General features: G+C 44.5%; 1 protein-coding gene across 6 annotated transcripts in view; it reads left to right on the forward strand.

Moving 5' to 3' along the window:
- Positions 1–17,304, forward strand: part of Slc22a4 (solute carrier family 22 member 4) — a 57,266-nt gene that overhangs the window by 37,009 nt on the left and 2,953 nt on the right. For 5 of the 6 annotated variants that reach the window (XM_075992621.1, XM_075992622.1, XM_075992624.1 and 2 more), the window contains 5 exons: positions 4,506–4,632; positions 11,472–11,572; positions 12,761–12,975; positions 14,440–14,622; positions 16,998–17,133. In XM_075992621.1, coding sequence (XP_075848736.1) covers positions 4,506–4,632; positions 11,472–11,572; positions 12,761–12,975; positions 14,440–14,622; positions 16,998–17,133 — 762 coding nt within the window. Of the gene's footprint in view, positions 1–1,687; positions 1,774–4,505; positions 4,633–11,471; positions 11,573–12,760; positions 12,976–14,439; positions 14,623–16,997; positions 17,134–17,304 lie in introns of those variants that run through there. The other variant, XM_075992626.1, reaches the window with a different exon arrangement.

A 17,304-nucleotide genomic window follows, 5' to 3' on the forward strand; every position in this document is an offset into this window, starting at 1 on the left:
TGCTCTGTACTGCAGCTTGCCCTGGTGCTCCCACACCTCCAGCACCCTGCATCTCTGTGAGTGGGCGCATGCACTATACAAAACCTGGTTCTCGGGAATGCCAGCTTTCTTCCAGATGCTTCCCACTCCAGTCCCATGCCCATTTTCTTGTTGTTTGTGGCGCTGGTACTGTTGGGCAATGTTTTAAACTCTGTCCTCAGTTTTGGGCTTCTTCCCTTTCTTTAGAAATCCTTTTTCTCTCTTCAGCCACAGTTCAGATGGTCCCAGTTACCCATGAACTTCACGTACATGATGCAAAGAACAGAACCAGAAAATAGTGCCCCGTTTTTCTTCTTATTTCCCAAACAATACACTCCAGCCACTCTTACACTGTGTTTGCATTTTATTAGGTGTTGAGAGGCTGATGGCGGGTAGCTCAAAAGCAGAATGCCCAAGGCCTATCTCCAGCAAGCTCCTCACAAATGGAATGATACACATTGTGTTGGATATTATAAGTAATCCAGAGATACATGCATACAAAATGTGTATAGATTATATACAAATCTTATACCTATTTTATTTGAAGTTGCTTTGTTTTGCTGTGCTGGGATGGAATTCAAGGTCGTGTGCATGCCAGCAAACATTCTTCCACTGAGCTACACTCTAGTCCCAATTTGTTTTAGATGAGACCCTGCTATGTTGAGCTCCTGGCCAAGTGGTCCTCCCACCTCAGCTTCCTGAGTAGCTAGTGTACAGGCACACAAACCACTGTGCCTGGCTATGCCATTTGATGTAAGAGGGTAGAACATGAGAGAATTTGGGGATCTGTCAGGGATCCTGGGATCAGTTCTACAGCAACCAAGGAGCATGCAACTGTTCTTCATAATTAGTATCTAAGGTGTACTTGTTACATATATGTGCTTTGTCCTAAAAATGATAATTATTTTTCAGCAGAATTTCCTGTATTCTAGGCTTGCCCTGGACTCCTCAATATGAGCCAAGGGTGGCCTTTTTTCCTTCTGCCTCTACCTCCGAAGTGCTAGGCTAACAAGTGTTTGCCACTACAAACAGTTCATGTAGCACTGAAGATGGAGCTCTGAACTTCATGCATGCTTGGCAGGCTCTCCCTGAGTTATGTGCCCAGCTCCCCAAATCGGCTGTGTTAGAACAGTCTTAGCAAAGGTGTTATTTCTCCTATGGCAACCCTGCCCCCATGGAAACATTCATTTTAAGATGGAGATTGAACCTAGAGCCCCTGTGAATACTGGGCAAGTGGTATGCCTCTGAGCTGATGCCCTCCAAGGCTTCCCCAAACCGGTTTTAGGACAGCAATTGTGGAAATAGCCAAGTTTGGAGATCTCGACTAAGTCTTACCAGGTAGGGGGTAACTGGAAGCTTCTGGAAGAGAATGAATTTCTTGTTTGTTTGTTTTTGTTTTTAGAGACGAAGTTTCTTTGTGTAGCCCTAGTTGTCCTGGAACTCGCTTTGTAGAACAGGCTAGGCTCTAACTTAGAGATCTGCCTGCCTCTGCCACCCAAGTGCTGGGATTAAAGGCGTGCACCACTGCCTGGCAAGAAGAGATTTTTACAAATAGAAGTAAAGTTCTAGTCACGGTCCCCATTCAGAATTTCTCTGCTCTCTCATATTTAAACAGGACAAAAGGAGACTGCTTGCGCTGTTGTTTGCTTCCTCTCTCCTAAGTCATCTTGGTTTTACTGCGTTCTGTCAAAATCGGTCTTCTAGAAATGGCCTATTTTACTAACTGCTCAATTGCCACCTGCTTACATGACTAAGGTAATAAAGGTTTCTTTGGTCAGTTTGTGGCATCTACAGTTTGATTCTCTTGGCCACCCTTGACACTTGCCTGGGAAACTGGCTAGAAGGACCTTCTTTCTGCAGCTGTCTTGCAGCCACAGGGGTTGACAAGCGTCTCCCTTGGCCTTATCTGAGGGGATGGCTCAGGTGGCCTCCTCCAGGCTACTTCCTTTATCCCCCAGCCTGCTGTGGTTTTACAGCAGTAACATTTGAGAATGAAAAGCATATGAAGGTTTAGGTAGAATTAGTATTTGGGAAAAAAAAAAAACCTTTCCTGGCTTGCTTTGCTTTGTTTATGATTTCACTGGGGTTTAAAAGATCACTTAATTTTTTTTCTTTTTTTTTATTGTTTGTATTAAGCTATATATTTTTCTCAACTCCCCTCACTTCCTCCCCTCTCCCATTCTACCCTCTCCTGTGACCAGATTTACTCAGGAGATCTTGTCTTTCACCTTCCTATATAGATCCATGTATGTCTCTCTTAGGATCCTCTTTGTTGTCTAGGTTCTCTGGGACTGTGGCCTGTAGGCTGGTTTTTCTTTGCTTTATGAGTGAGTGCATACTACATTTGTTTTTCTGGGTCTGGGTTATCTCACTCAATATGTGTTTTATAGATCCATCCATTTGCCTGCAAATTTCAAGATGTCATTATTTTTTACCACTGTGTAGTACTCCATTGTGTAAATGTACCACATTTTCTTTAACCATTCTTCGGTCGAGGGGCATCTAGGTTTCCATGTTCTGGCTATGACAAACAATGCTGCTATGGACATAGTTGAGCACATGTCTTTGTGGTATGATTGAGCATCTTTTGGGTATATACCCAACAGCAGTATTGCTGGGTCTTGAGATAGATTGATTCCCAATTTTTTTTGAGAAATTGCCATACTGATTTCCAAAGGGGCTGTACCAGTTTGCACTCCCACCAGCAATGCAGGAGTGTTCCCCTTTACCCCACATCCTCTCCATCATAAACTCATCAGTGTTTTTGATCTTGGCCATTCTGACAGGTGTAAGATAAAATCTTAGAGTTGTTTTGATTTGCATTTCTCTGATGGCTAAGGATGTTGAGCATTTCCTTAAGTGTCTCTCAGCCCTTGAGATTTGTCTGTTTAGGTCTGTAACCCATTTTTTATTGGATTATTTTTTCTTTGGATGTCAAGTTTCTAGAGTTGTTCTTATATTTTGAAGATCAGACCTCTGTCCGATGTGGATGAAGATCTTTTCCCATTCTGTAGGCTGTTGTTTTATCTTGTTGACCATGTTCTTTACAGAAGATTCTCAGTTTCAGGAGGTCCCATTTATTAATTTTTGTTCTCAGTGTCTGTGCCATTGGGGTTATATTTAGGAAGTGGTCCCCTGTGCCAATGCATTCAAGTGTACTTCCCACTTTCTCTTCTATGAGGTTCAGTGTGGTTGTTTTTATGTTAAGGTCTTTGATTCATTTGGACTTGAGTTTTGTGCATGGCGATAGATATGGATCTATTTTTATTCTTCTACATGTTAACATCCAGTTATTGCAGCACCATTTGTTGAATATGCTTTCTTTTTCCCATTTTATACTTTTAGCTTCTTTGTCAAAAAATCAGGTGTTCACAGGTGTGTGGATTGATACCCAACTCTTTGATTCGATTCCATTGGTCCTCCTGTCTGTTCTTATGCCAATACCAGGCTGTTTTCATTACTTTAGCTCTATAGTAGAGTTTGAAGTTCAGGACTGTGATACCTCCAGAAGTTCTTTTGTTGTGCAGGATTGTTTTGGATATCCTGGGTCTTTTGTTTTTCTATATGAAGTTGAATATTGTTCTTTCAAGGTCTGTGAATTTTGCTGGGATTTTGATGGGCACTGAATTGAATCTGTAGATTGCTTTTGGTAAAATTGCCATTTTTACTATGTTAACTCTACCTACCCAAGAGAATGGAAGAGAAAGATCACTTAATTTTTAAAATGTTTATACATATGGGTGTTTTGTCTGCATGTCTGTCTGTGCACCATGTGCATGCAGTGCCTGGGACAGCCAGGAGAGGGCCTCAGATCCCCTGGAACTGAAGTCACAACAGTTGTTGGTGACCATGTGGGGCCAGGAATTGAACCCTGGTCTTCTGGAGGAGCAGCCAGTGCTCTTAATCTACTAATCCTGGAAAGACAGCTTTGTGAGAGTTAGATATTATGCTGATTTATCTGGAAGTTTCCAGTGAAACCCAGGCTGAGGGTCAGTAAGAAAAGGCAGGCCACGCTCCACATAACTCTGTGCCTGAGAGAAGCTCCAGATTGGTTACTTTTCCTATTGCTGTCACAAAATACCTGACAAGGAAGGAACCCCTGGCTCTCGGGTTGGGGGTACAGCCCATCACTGCAGGGAGGCCATGGGAGCAAGGACTGGAGGCTGCTGGCCACACTGTGTCCACAGACAGGAAGCAGAGAGCACGGAGAGCTGGCGCTCAGCGCATTGTCTCCTTTTATTCAGTCCAGCTGCGTCAGGTGTCTTCCCACCTCAGCTAACACAGTCCAGAGCTTGTCACGAGCTTGCCCAGAGGTCCGATATAAATTCATTGAGATGTCATGCTGTATGCTAGAAATGGAATTTGTGTGTTGATTAATACTAGGATGTTTGCAACACTAAAATGACCCAGGACCATTTTGCTATGTGTTTGCTAACATCAAATCCTGTGGTTATAAAAGATTATGAACCATTGCAAATGAATCCTAGGTTTATTCCCGAATCTCCCCGGTGGCTGATATCCCAGAGGAGATTTGAAGAGGCAGAACAGATCATCCAGAAAGCCGCAAAGATGAACAACATCGTGGCCCCGGCAGTGATACTCGATCCTGTGGAGGTGAGTGAGTGCGTGTGTGGAGACACCTCCTTCAGAGATCAGCTCTGCAGTCTTTCTTTTATGGAGTTTAATGCAACTCACTATTTGTTAAGTGCTCACAAGGCACCAGGAACTGCACTGGGTATCAGGGATGTGATCGCGCTTACATTCTCAGATAAAATCTTGGGAGGCGTGGTCCTGCACACCTGTGATCCAGCCTTCTCAGGAGGTGAAGGCCTGAGACTTCTTACATCTAGGCACTTAGGGTCAGCTTGAGGAACATAGTAAGATGCTACCTCTCTTACTAAAAATATGCCTAACGGATTATTTATAAATTAAAAACAATTTTAGGCATTTGTTGTATTTTGTTCTTTTTGTTTGTTTGTTTTGCTTTTTTGAGACAAGATTTCTCTGTGTATCTCTGGCTGTCCTGGAACTTGCTCTGTAGACCAGGATGGCCTCAAACTCACAGAGATCCGCCTGCCTCTGCTTCCTGAGTGCTGGGATTAAAGGTGTGCGCCATCACTGCCCAACTTGTGTGTTTCATTTTGTTTTGTTTTCATTTGTTCAATTCATAAGCACAGTTGTTAGTTGGCAGTTTTATTCCCTTAGTACCTAATTTGTGTGATTCCTTGTGAATTCTGGATATTAACCCCTTGTCTGCACTGTCACTGGTAAAGAATTTCTTCCAATTCTATCAAATACTTGCTCTATGATCATATGTAGAATATCTAGAAGATTATTTAAGGTTTTTTTTAGAAGTTTTAGCATTTCCAGTTTTAAATTAAGACCTTTTGTCCATTTTGACTTGATTTTTGAAAAGGTAAAAGATAGGAAACTGATTTTATTGTTTGCAGGTGGAGATCCATCTTGTCAGCATCATTTGCTGACCAGGCTATCTTTCCGTTTTGCAAGTTTCCAGTTTGTGTTGGCATTTGTGCCTAACCATTGCAAAGTTACATACTGATGATTTTTATAACGTAAAACATATAACATATAGCATAAAACATATAACCTATCTATTGGTTCTTTGGGACTGTCACATCATGCACCCCAATCCTACTCATCTCCCAGCCTTTCCATGTCCACCCTTCACCCCTGTATCCTTCTCCCCAAAAGAAGAAAAACAAATCCATATCCTTCCTCCATCTTTCCCACCTCTCCAGCACATATTCCTTTGTCATAGTGGCCTTGGGCGCCGCAGTGTGTCACACAGTATCCCTTTTGCTCAAATAGCTTTTTCTGCAAGTGTTCATTGCAATGAGCTGTTGGCCATTGATACCCCATCAGCACTGGACCATCACTGAACCCCTCTTAGATGTCTGATACCACCCTGAGTCATGGAGGTCCTGCAACTATGCTTCAACAGCTCATAGATGGGGTAGACGTAGCAGTGGACCAACTCAAAGCCCTGGATGTAGGCCGGGGTGGTAGCTGTGTTGGTCAGTCTGGGCTTCCACCTCTCCTGCACCCATGCCCTAGGAGACAGCTCTCCTGCTCCAGTGCCCAGGGCTGTGGCCAGCTCTCCCATGAGGGGTGGTGCCAGCTTTTCCACTGGGGTGGCTTGTGAGGCTTAGAGCCAGTTCTCCTTAGGCCAGTGAGGGGCAGGGCCAGCTCAGCACAGCTCTTAGACCTCCACGTGGTCCTGGGTGGCAGAGAAGACCCTGGGCATCCTCATGGTCATGGCCCTCAGCCACAGGTCAGGACTGAACAACACCATGGACTCAGGCAACAGTGCAGATCACCCAGATCAGGATGGCCCCAGCGGAAGCATGGCCCTTGGACATCAACACGGCCTCCATGGTGGTCCAGACCACAGGCATCCATCTGGCCCTTGGTGGAAACACGGGCCATGTACATCAACACAGACTCCAACTGTAGCTGGACCACGGACCCAGACTTGGTCCTCGGGTGCAGCCCAGTCCAGAAGTTACCTTGGCCTCCGGTGGCAGCACAGGCCCCCTCTGATCAGAGAAGCATCACCTTTCACGATAGCCACAAATAGCATAAAATATCTTGGGGTAACACTGACCAAGGAAGTGAAAGACCTATTTGACAAGAACTTTAAGTCTTTGAAGAAAGAAATTGAAGAAGACACCAGAAAATGGAAGGACCTCCCTTGCTCTTGGATTGGGAGGATCAACATAGTAAAAATGGCAATTCTACCAAAAGCAATCTATAGATTCAATGCAATCCCCATCAAAATCCCATCAAAATTCTTCACAGGTCTGGAGAAGACAATAATCAACTTTATATGGAAGAACAAAAAACCCAGGATAGCCAGAACAATCTTATACAATAAAGGATTGTCTGGAGGCATTACCATCCCTGACTTCAAACTTTACTACAGAGCTACAGTATTGAAAACAGCCTGGTATTGGCATAAAAACAGAGAAGTCGACCAATGGAATCGAATAGAAGACCCTGACTTTAACCCACAAACCTATGAGCACCTGATTTTCAATAAAGGAGCTAAAAGTATACAATGGAAAAAAGACAGCATTTTCAACAAATTGTGCTGGCAAAACTGGATGTCAATCTGTAAAAGAATGAAAATAGATCCATATCTATCACCATGCACAAAAATCAAGTCCAAATGGATTAAAGACCTCAATATCAGTCCGAACACACTGAACCTGATAGAAGAGGAAGTGGGAAGTACTCTACAGCACATGGGCACAGGAGACCACTTCCTACGTATAACCCCAGCAGCACAGACACTAAGGGCATCATTGAATAAATGGGACCTCCTGAGGCTGAGAAGCTTCTGTAAAGCAAAGGACACTGTCACTAAGACAAAAAGGCAACCCACTTACTGGGAGAAGATTTTCACCAACCCCGCAACTGACAAAGGTCTGATCTCCAAAATATATAAAGAAATCAAGAAACTAGACCGTAAAAGGCTAATCAATCCAATTATAAAATGGGGCACTGAGCTGAACAGAGAATTCTCAACAGAAGAACTTCAAATGGCCAAAAGACACTTAAGGTCATGCTCAACTTCCCTAGCGACCAGGGAAATGCAAATCAAGACAACTTTAAGATACCATCTTACACCTGTCAGAATGGCTAAAATAAAAAACACCAATGATAGCCTTTGCTGGAGAGGTTGTGGAGAAAGGGGTACACTCACCCATTGCTGGTGGGAATGCAACTTGTGCAACCACTCTGGAAAGCAGTGTTTCGGTTTCTCAGGAAATTCGGAATCAACCTACCCCTGGATCCAGCAATACCACTCTTGGGAATATACCCAAGAGAGGCCCTATCATACAACAAAAGTATATGCTCAACTATGTTCATGGCAGCATTGTTTGTAATAGCCAGAACCTGGAAAAACCTGATGCCCTTCAATGGAAGAATGGATGAAGAAAGTATGGAATATATACATATTAGAGTATTACTCAGCAGTAAAAAACAAGGACTTCTTGAATTTTGCATACAAATGGATGAAAATAGAAAACACTATCCTGAGTGAGGTAAGCCAGACCCAAAAAGAGGAACATGGGATGTACTCACTCATATTTGGTTTCTAGCCATAAATAAAGGACATTGAGCTTATAATGCATGTTCCTAGAGAAGCTAAATAAGAAGGTGAACCCAAAGACAAACACATAGGCATCCTCATGAATATTAACCTTCATCAGGCGATGAAAGGAGACAGAGACAGAGGAGCACGGGACAGAAATCTCAAGGTCCAAATCAGGAGCAGAAGGAGACTGAGCATGAGCAAGGAACTCACGACCGCAAGGGGTGCACCCACACACTGAGACAATGGGGATGTTCTATCGGGAACTCACCAAGGCCAGCTGGCCTGGGTCTGAAAAAGCATGGGATAAATCCGGACTAGCTGAACATAGAGGACAATGAGGAATACTGAGAACTCAAGAACAATCGCAGTGGGTTTTTGATCCTACTGCACGTACTGGCCTTGGGGGAGCCTAGGCAGTTTGGATGCTCACCTTAGGAGACCTGGATAGAGGTGGGCGGTCCTTGGGCTTCCCACAGGTCAGGGAACCCTGATTGCTCTTCCAGCAGATAAGGGAGGGTGACTTGATCGGGGGGAGGGGGAGGGAAATGGGAGGCGGTTGCGGGGAGGAGGCAGAAATCCTTAATAAATAAATTAAAATAAAAAAAAATAAATAAAATCCAATTAGCAAAAAAAAAAAAAGAAATGCAGTGTGACAGTGTGGTTATGGAGGTAATGTCTACATCATAAAATTGACATGAACAAAAGAAGAATGAAGTCCAGAAGCACAAACCCCTGGATGGGTTCTTTCTTCTGCCTGCTGTGATGTGCATCTGTCTTGAACTGGACACACCCACTAAGGGAAATGGATCCCTTGATTTCCTAGCCCTGACAGCTCCCCTGCCCACCACCCGCTAGGACCCTGTGTAGGAGTGTCTGCAGCAGTCTGCACCGCCAGTGCAGCCTTCTCAGAAAGCCGGTGAAGAGACCATGAGGTACAAGGCAGTCTGTCTGACTCACGTGATGCTCATGGTAGCCACTGCTAGGGCTCTAGCCATGAGCTTCATTTTTCAGGAAAGGAGATGGAAGCACAGACAAATGACTTGCCAGAGATCACACTGCTACTGAGCTGTGGTTTTTCCTGGGTTTCTCTGGGATCAAGTGCATGCTCTAATGAATGGCAGTTTTCCATTTATGTCGAGGTTATGCTGTTAACTTGGACAGGAAGCCATGTAGAGTCTCATCATCTTGAAGAGCAACCTTAAGCTTCCCTGGCTTTGGAAGAAGCCCCTTCAACTTACTCATGTACCTTATCCAGAGACATTTGGGCGGCTCATCCCAGATCAAGGACAATCATGGATTCAATAATATTCTTGTCCGGATGTTTTTGCCCCCTTGTCACTAATCATGGTCACCTAAGAAAGCTTTAAGTAAACAGGTTCCCAGATCTCCAGTCCAGTGAAAGATTCAGAGGAATCTTGCCTGAGGGGACCTGGCAGTCTGCATTCCAACAGAGGCCCTATGGAAGTGGGATGTGTTGATCCAGCCTGGCCCTTGGGTCCTGTGATGTATGTGGGATCCCTAGAGCCCTGCATGAAGATGTCCAGGTCCCACGAGTTTAAGTTTTCCTTTTGCTAACAACTATATTATATTATATTATATTATATTATATTATATTATATTATTATATATTGCTGGATATAAATCACCCACACCTTGCAACGGAGAAAGAGCACCATGAGGGCTGAAAAGATGGCTCAGTAGTAAAAGTGCTTGCCACATAAATATGAGGACACAGGTTCAGATCCCCAGAACCCATGCAAGTGTCTAGGAGGTGACCCACTTATAATTCCAGCCTTGGAAGGTGGAGACAGAGTGTCTTAGTTACTTTTCCATTGCCGTGACAAAACACCATGACCAAGGCCACTGAAGTCATTTAACTGACCTTGGGTTTCCGAGGTTTAGCCTCTGATGGCAGAGCAAAGGCGTGATGGTAGGAACAACAGAGCGCTTACATCCCTGATCCACAATTAGGAGGTAGAGAGTGCACACTAGGAGGAGTGTGCCTTTCAAAACCTAAAATCTGCCCCCAGTGACACCTGCTCCACCAAAGCCATACCTCCTAATCCTTTCCAAACAGTCCTGCCAGCTGGAGCTAAGTATTCAAATATATGACCCTATGGGGGCATTCTCATTCAAAACACCACACGTGGGATCCCTAGAACTATCAGGCAACAAAATTAGCCATGGTAGAGATTCTAGGTGTGGTTGAGAAAGCCGGTCTCAGCAATAAGCTGGGAGAGTGATGGAAGATGATTCCCAGCATCAGCCTTGGGCCTACATATGTACACACACACACACACACACACACACACACACACACACACTGACCCCTAGACATTTTGGAACTTCATGGCTCCTTCAAATCACTAGGCTCCACAGATCCCAGCTCAGTGTGATAAAGGCTACTCACATGCTAAAGCTGAGTGGAGGAAAAGTTGGTCAGCACTCATCAGTGAGACTGAGGTCATTTATTTTGAAGGCTTCTATCTAAAGTTGGCTACATCAAGCATTTCAAAGCATTAGAAACTCAGGAAACAATATGGGAGATGGGCAAAAGAGCGAGAGCAGATGATGAGGAGAGATTATGTGAAATGCTACTTTTGGACATGGCATACCCATTGCACTAAGGAACTCTCAGCAGCTGTGGTTAACTGCAAGCCCCAGCCCTTCAACATCCCAGCATGGGAGTGGGAGATCACATCCATCCCTGGTTCTAGCTGAGGAGTTATCGGTCGGTAATGGCTGCTGGCGGGGAAAAAGTCATTTTCTTCATGGGTGTAACATGAAGGATGAGGAGAACATGCTGGGAAGAAGACAGATTCCAGAGGGAGTGGGAGAGGAGTGTGATCAAAATCAACTAGAGGCGTGCATGAAATTGTCAAAGCCTGAATTTAGAATTGTGTTGTAAATAAAGAGTTAGAATAAGTACCACTCTTGAAGATGTTCTTGCCGGCCTCAATTTCTGGACTTAAAGAGCTATCAAAAGTTCTATAAGAGTTGTAGGAGTGGGCTAGAATGTAGTTCCATGGTAGAGAGCTCACCTAGCACACGAATGGCTTCAATCCCCAGTATCAAACCTGGCATGGTAATGCATGCCAGTAATCCCAGCACCGGGAGGTGGAGGAAGGAGGATCCAAACAAGATCATGTTCATCTACATAGTGAGTTAAAGGCCAGCCTTGAGATACATGAGACCCTATCTTAAAATAATAACAGTAAAATGATAATAATATTTTTAAATTAATTTTTTAAAAAGAATTGTATGCCCAAGTTTTCCCCATAGGTACTTCCTGCCTACCTCTTTATTTCATGTTTTATTTATGTTATTTTAGCTACAGGAGCTAAATTCCTTGAAGCAGCAGAAAGTCTTCATTCTGGACCTGTTCAAGACTCGGAATATTGCCACAATGACAGTGATGTCCGTGATGCTGTGGTAAGCAATGAGCACTCTGGGAATGCAGATGTGTGACACCCAAGTATGCAACTGACTCGCTCTAGTTGGAAGGAATGTGACAAAGCCTAGACATCCCCTGCAGCAAAATGAGGACTGTGGAATGCTAGACATGTCTCGTATTGATTGATGGAACCGAATACTGGGAAAGCTATAGGTAGCAACAAGTCTGCAGTATGGGACCCCACCGTGGAAGGTGATGGGCTTAAGGCTGCGGATGGCCCTGGGGACCAAAGCAGAAGTGTTAAGTCTCCACCTGCTTTCTGGAACTGGAACGGTGAAGTTAGTGTCACCTGCCTCCCCAGTAGCAAATTAACATGTGATTATAAGGCACAGAAGTAATGACCTGACTTTATTACCTAGATTTAGTCACAAATCTTCAAAGAAATAAGGAAGGAAAAGTAATAACAACCTATCTGCCCCAGAGATAACAACACACATACAGACAGACACATGCACACACACACACATAGACACAGGCGCACACATACTCACGTATAGACACATGTGCACACACACCACTGAGTACCAGAACTGGCAGGGACTCTACTTTAGAAAAATGCTGTTTTGCAATTAGAAAAACATCAGTAAGAAATACCCTGGGCCACAGCTGCTGTGAGCTCTCTTCAGTCTTAGCTGTCGGCAGACATCACTCGTGCAGTGTATCCCGGCTAACGGCACCAGGAGCACCACGTGTGAGAGGCACTGGTTCTCTGCGGCAGTAAGGTTAACTTTTTCATGTTGTTTTGGATCAGTCCTATGTCCCCACCTGGTCTAACAGAGACACCTAGCATATTCTGAAAGCTTTCTTCAGAGATGTGTGCTCTCCTGTCATGCTCAGATGTCCTCACAGGGGCATCTGCACTGTTGACCAGTGGTCTATGCAGAATAGCATTGTTCGACAGCACTTTCTGCAGAGACAGGAATATTTATAATCTGTGTTGTCCGTCACAGTAGCCACCAGCTCATGTAGCCACTAAGCATGTGAAGTGTCATTTCAACTGAGAAACTGAACTTATAATCTCACTTTAATGTATTTCCATTCAAATAGTCCAACATGGCTAACACCTACTTAGAGGACGCAGGACCTAGACCAATTCATGACCATCATAAAAGTTTAGAGAGCCATGGGCCACTTTGTTTGTGATTTATCATTTGTCTGTCTTTCAGGATGCTAACCTCAGTGGGTTACTTTGCTCTGTCTCTCAATGTTCCTAATTTACATGGAGATGTCTACCTGAACTGCTTCCTCTCTGGCCTGATTGAAGTTCCAGCCTATTTCACAGCCTGGCTGCTGCTGCGAACCCTGCCTAGGAGATACATCATAGCTGGAGTGTTGTTCTGGGGAGGAGGTGTGCTTCTCTTGATCCAAGTGGTACCTGAAGGTAAGAAGTTAGCCCAGGCTAACAGCATCCCGGAAAACCTGGATACATTAACGACCTAGAGTGTCAGTACTGGTGACCAGCCTCTCATGAGTCACCACTCCCCCGTAACACAGCTCTGACATCACCAAACGTTCATCAGATAGGCAGGTGACAGCTGACTGTGACATTTCCTATGTTCCCAACAACTGTGCCAGCAGGGTATGGTGGCCCATCCCTATAATCTCAGCACTTGGGAAACAAAGGCAGGAAGACCAGGTCAAGGCCAGTCTCAGCTGCATAGCTAATTTGAGGCTAGCTCAGGCTGCATGAGACACTGTCGAAAACACAAACAGAAGCAGCAGGATAGCCCAGGGGGTAAAGGTGCCTTCCACCCCACGCTAAGGACCCAACTCGCATCTTTGGAACCCCATGGGAGAAGGAGAGGACTGACTCCAGCATCTCTTCCTTTCACCACACCTAGGCCCTGACACACACTTGCCCACAGACATATAACTAATAAATGTGGGGGTGGTGCAGTAACACTAAACAAAAACTCCAGAGTCAAAGGAAGATGTATTTCCTTTCCCTAATGTATCTAACTTTCTCCTTTAGTTAAAAGACAAGCTGATATATTATTGATATATTGTAATATGTAAAGAAAACTGTTTCTTTTTGCGGTTAACTTTTTAACCCCTGCAGTACTAAGGTTTAAACCCAGGGTCTTGCACTAGCTGACTATATCCCCAGCCCTTTGTTTATTTTTATATAGAGGCAAGGTCTTGCTAAGTGACACAGCCTGGCCTTGAACTCATTACATAGCCTAAGATAACTGTGAATTTATGATCCTCCTGCTTTAGCCGGTGAAGTATCAGTAGCTGGGATTACTAGCACGCGCCAGGAGCTAGAAGGATAGCTCAGTGGTTAAAGTACATAAGGACCAGAGTTCAGATCCCAGAACATGAATTGCTGGGCAGGCATGATGGTTCACCTGTAATTATAGCCTTGCATGTCTACACACATAGAAAATCATGCAAACAGCATATACATTTGTACACCACACGAACGAAAAGAAAGAATTTCTTTGAAAGCATGTACCAATGATCCCAACTAGAACTAGATTTCTTAATAATAAAAATCAGGAAAGGAAGGGCTGGCCCCTCTCTTTAGAGATTAAACCTAACTATATTAACATCTAACAACTCACCGTGAAACTGCTGTAACAACAACAACAAAACACACACACACACACACACAAGTGGACAGGGGCCTCAGTATACATTAATAATCCAGAATAAGAGTAGCTCCGGGTCAAGGCCACCCCTCGCCTTCCACCGTTAACCGTGTGCTGATGGGGATGTTTAAGGACAGAGTCTTGTCCAGCAGTCCTTTATGAGGAATCACCACACCGCAGCAAAAGGAGACCATAAGGGAACCGAGTTCGTATCAGTTCTAGAAGCACCTGTCTGAAATGAAGCTCTTTTCCAGACTATAGCTTCGTGTCCATCGCCCTGGTGATGCTGGGGAAATTTGGGGTCACCTCTGCCTTCTCCATGCTGTACGTCTTCACTGCAGAGCTCTACCCGACCCTGGTCAGGAACATGGCCGTGGGCATCACCTCCATGGCCTCTCGGGTGGGCAGCATCATCGCTCCCTATTTTGTTTACCTGGGTGAGATTCCTCTTGTTCTGTCTTCAAATTCATGGTTTGTTTTAATTTTTTAATGTATGTTGCATGTGGGTGTTATGTGCGTTGTGTGTGTGACCAAGGGCCTTCTTTGGCCAGTCCCCTCATAGGAGGGGTTGGTGTCCTGTGCCGGTCACATACTCTGCCTGCTTAGTTTCACAGCCCGGCTGCAGGAACATTTCATCTTAAAGCCCTCGCCAGTTTCTTTTCATGATGATTCCCAGTGACCCCTTGGATGTAGTAGTAAGGATCCTTCTGCTATGACTCTATTAGGTTCCCTTATCTTCTCTCTCTCTCTCTCTCTCTCTCTCTCTCTCTCTCTCTCTCTCTCTCTCTCTGTGTGTGTGTGTGTGTGTGTGTGTGTGTGTGTGTGTGTGTTTTGATCTAACAAATTTTGTATTTTATGTATATGGTGTAAGCATAGCACTTTTGTCCCTGGTGTCCAGGGAAGTCAGGAGAGAGTGTCTGATCTCCTGGAATTGGTGTTGTGGAAGGTATGAGTCACCATGTGGGTGCTGCAAATGAAACTTGGACCCTCTGCAAGAACAACAAGTGGTCTTTACCATGGAACCATCATCCAGGACTGAATTCTTACATGGATAACCCCCTCAGTGTTAGCAGGAAGCAGGCAAAGGGATGGAAAGAACAGAGATTCTAACTAGTGGACGGACGTTAGGAGTCCTTGTTCTTGATGGAACCAGACATCAGAAGGGTTGTGAGAGCAGGGGCAGACAGACAGAGTGTCAGGATGAACGGCACGCAGAGGATGCTGTCGAGTCCTCCCCAGTGGTTCGGTGGCTAGGCTCAAATTTTCTTTGTGGTATATATGAGTTCTTTATAGTAGAAAGAAGCCAGTCTTCTGTATACATTTTATACATATTTTATAAATATTTTCCTACGTAATCATTTAGAGTTTACTTATGTTTTTATTTTGGGTTGTTTGTTTGTCTTCAAGAAAGGGTTTCTCTATACAGCTTTTTTTTTTTTTGGATTTTTCGAGACAGGGTTTCTCCGTAGCTTTTTGGTTCCTGTCCTGGAACTAGCTCTGTAGACCAGGCTGGCCTCGAACCCACAGAGATCCGCCTGCCTCTGCCTCCTGAGTGCTGGGATTAAAGGTGTGTGCCACCACCGCCCGGCTTCTATACAGCTTTAGAGTCTGTTCTAGGACACTCTCTGTAGACTAGGCTGGCCTCAAACTCACAGAGATTTACCTGCCTCAGCTTCCTGAGTGCTGGGATTAAAGGCATGTGCTACCACTGCCCTGTCCAAGACAGAAATTTTTAGTTTCTGTATAATCAAATATAGCAGTCTTAAATAATATTAAAAGGGGCTTTAGTGGGATGTTGTTCAGTGTTCTGAGCCTAGTCTTTATTAGGAATTGACTGGCATAAACAGACTTCCTTATTTTTCTTCCCGACATGTTGGTTATTACCAGATCAAACATACACACACACCCCAGATATGAATTCTCAGAAAAGGTACACTCTACATCCATACAGAGAAAGAAACACATTTTCCTAAATTTAACACACCCTGCACATCTGCTCTGAGCACAGCTGCTGAGCAATACTGTGACAGCATACTGTATAGGGTGGTGCCAATTCTCACGATACTTCTCAGCTACACTTAGATGATCCAGTGCTAGGCCCCTAGTTCACAAGAAGCCGAGCCCAAGAAAGATCCTTTAATATAAGATGCTATTTCTGTTAGCCATACAAGGCCACAGAGAAGAGAGAAGACTCAAGAGCACTGTTTATCTTATCAGCCAAAAAAAAAAAAAGATACTACATGCATGACTGTTGTTTTTCTGTTCTGTGTACAGAGGAGCAGCAAAATGAGGATCTCTTGTCCTCCTGTCCCGTAGCTCCATAAAGAAGAGTCGAGCAGGGCTAGCATGGGGCACAGTACAATCCTTGCCTACTAAGGAAGCACAGAGCCCTGGGTTTGACCCCCCCCAGTACAGCTTAATCCATGGATAGAGTCACAGAGGTGAGGGCAAGAGAATCAGATATTCAAAGTCAACCTCAGCTACATTGCTAAGTCCTCTCACCACCCATCTCAAGTTACCACACCTAAGGAAGCTTTGACAGTGAAGACTTCTATCCAAGGAACATCTGTCATGCACGGATGAACAGTAGCTTAGAGCCTAGCAGCATGCTAATGTACAACCAGGGGGTAATAATTGTAGGAGTGCAGGCCTTGGCATCCCACTAAAACAACCTGTGGTATTTTGCTGACTTTCCTTCTTCTGAAAAAAAGGTTAGCCTAAATCTGCTCTCACAGCCTGTCTGCACCTTGACAAAATGACTCCCAGGAGCACGTGCGTATCTAACTGATGCTCTGTGTCTACTGCTTTACAGGGGCCTATAACAGACTCCTGCCCTACATTCTCATGGGCAGTCTGACGGTCCTGATTGGAATCATCACGCTTTTTTTCCCTGAAAGTTTGGGAGTCGCTCTACCAGAGAACTTAGACCAGATGCAGAAAGTGAGAGGGTAAGTAGCAAAAGGATTGGAAGAATAAACGTGGGAGAATATTGAACATGGTCTGGAAAAGAGGAGCTCTGAGTGGAGATTAGCAGAGGGGCACTGAGGAATATTGGCATGGCAACGGTGGAGGGATAGAGCCCAGTAGGACAGGAGAGAACAAAGCCCAAGAAAATAAAA

Source organism: Microtus pennsylvanicus, chromosome 11, assembly GCF_037038515.1.
Source record: "Microtus pennsylvanicus isolate mMicPen1 chromosome 11, mMicPen1.hap1, whole genome shotgun sequence".
Lineage (NCBI taxonomy): Eukaryota > Metazoa > Chordata > Mammalia > Rodentia > Cricetidae > Microtus > Microtus pennsylvanicus.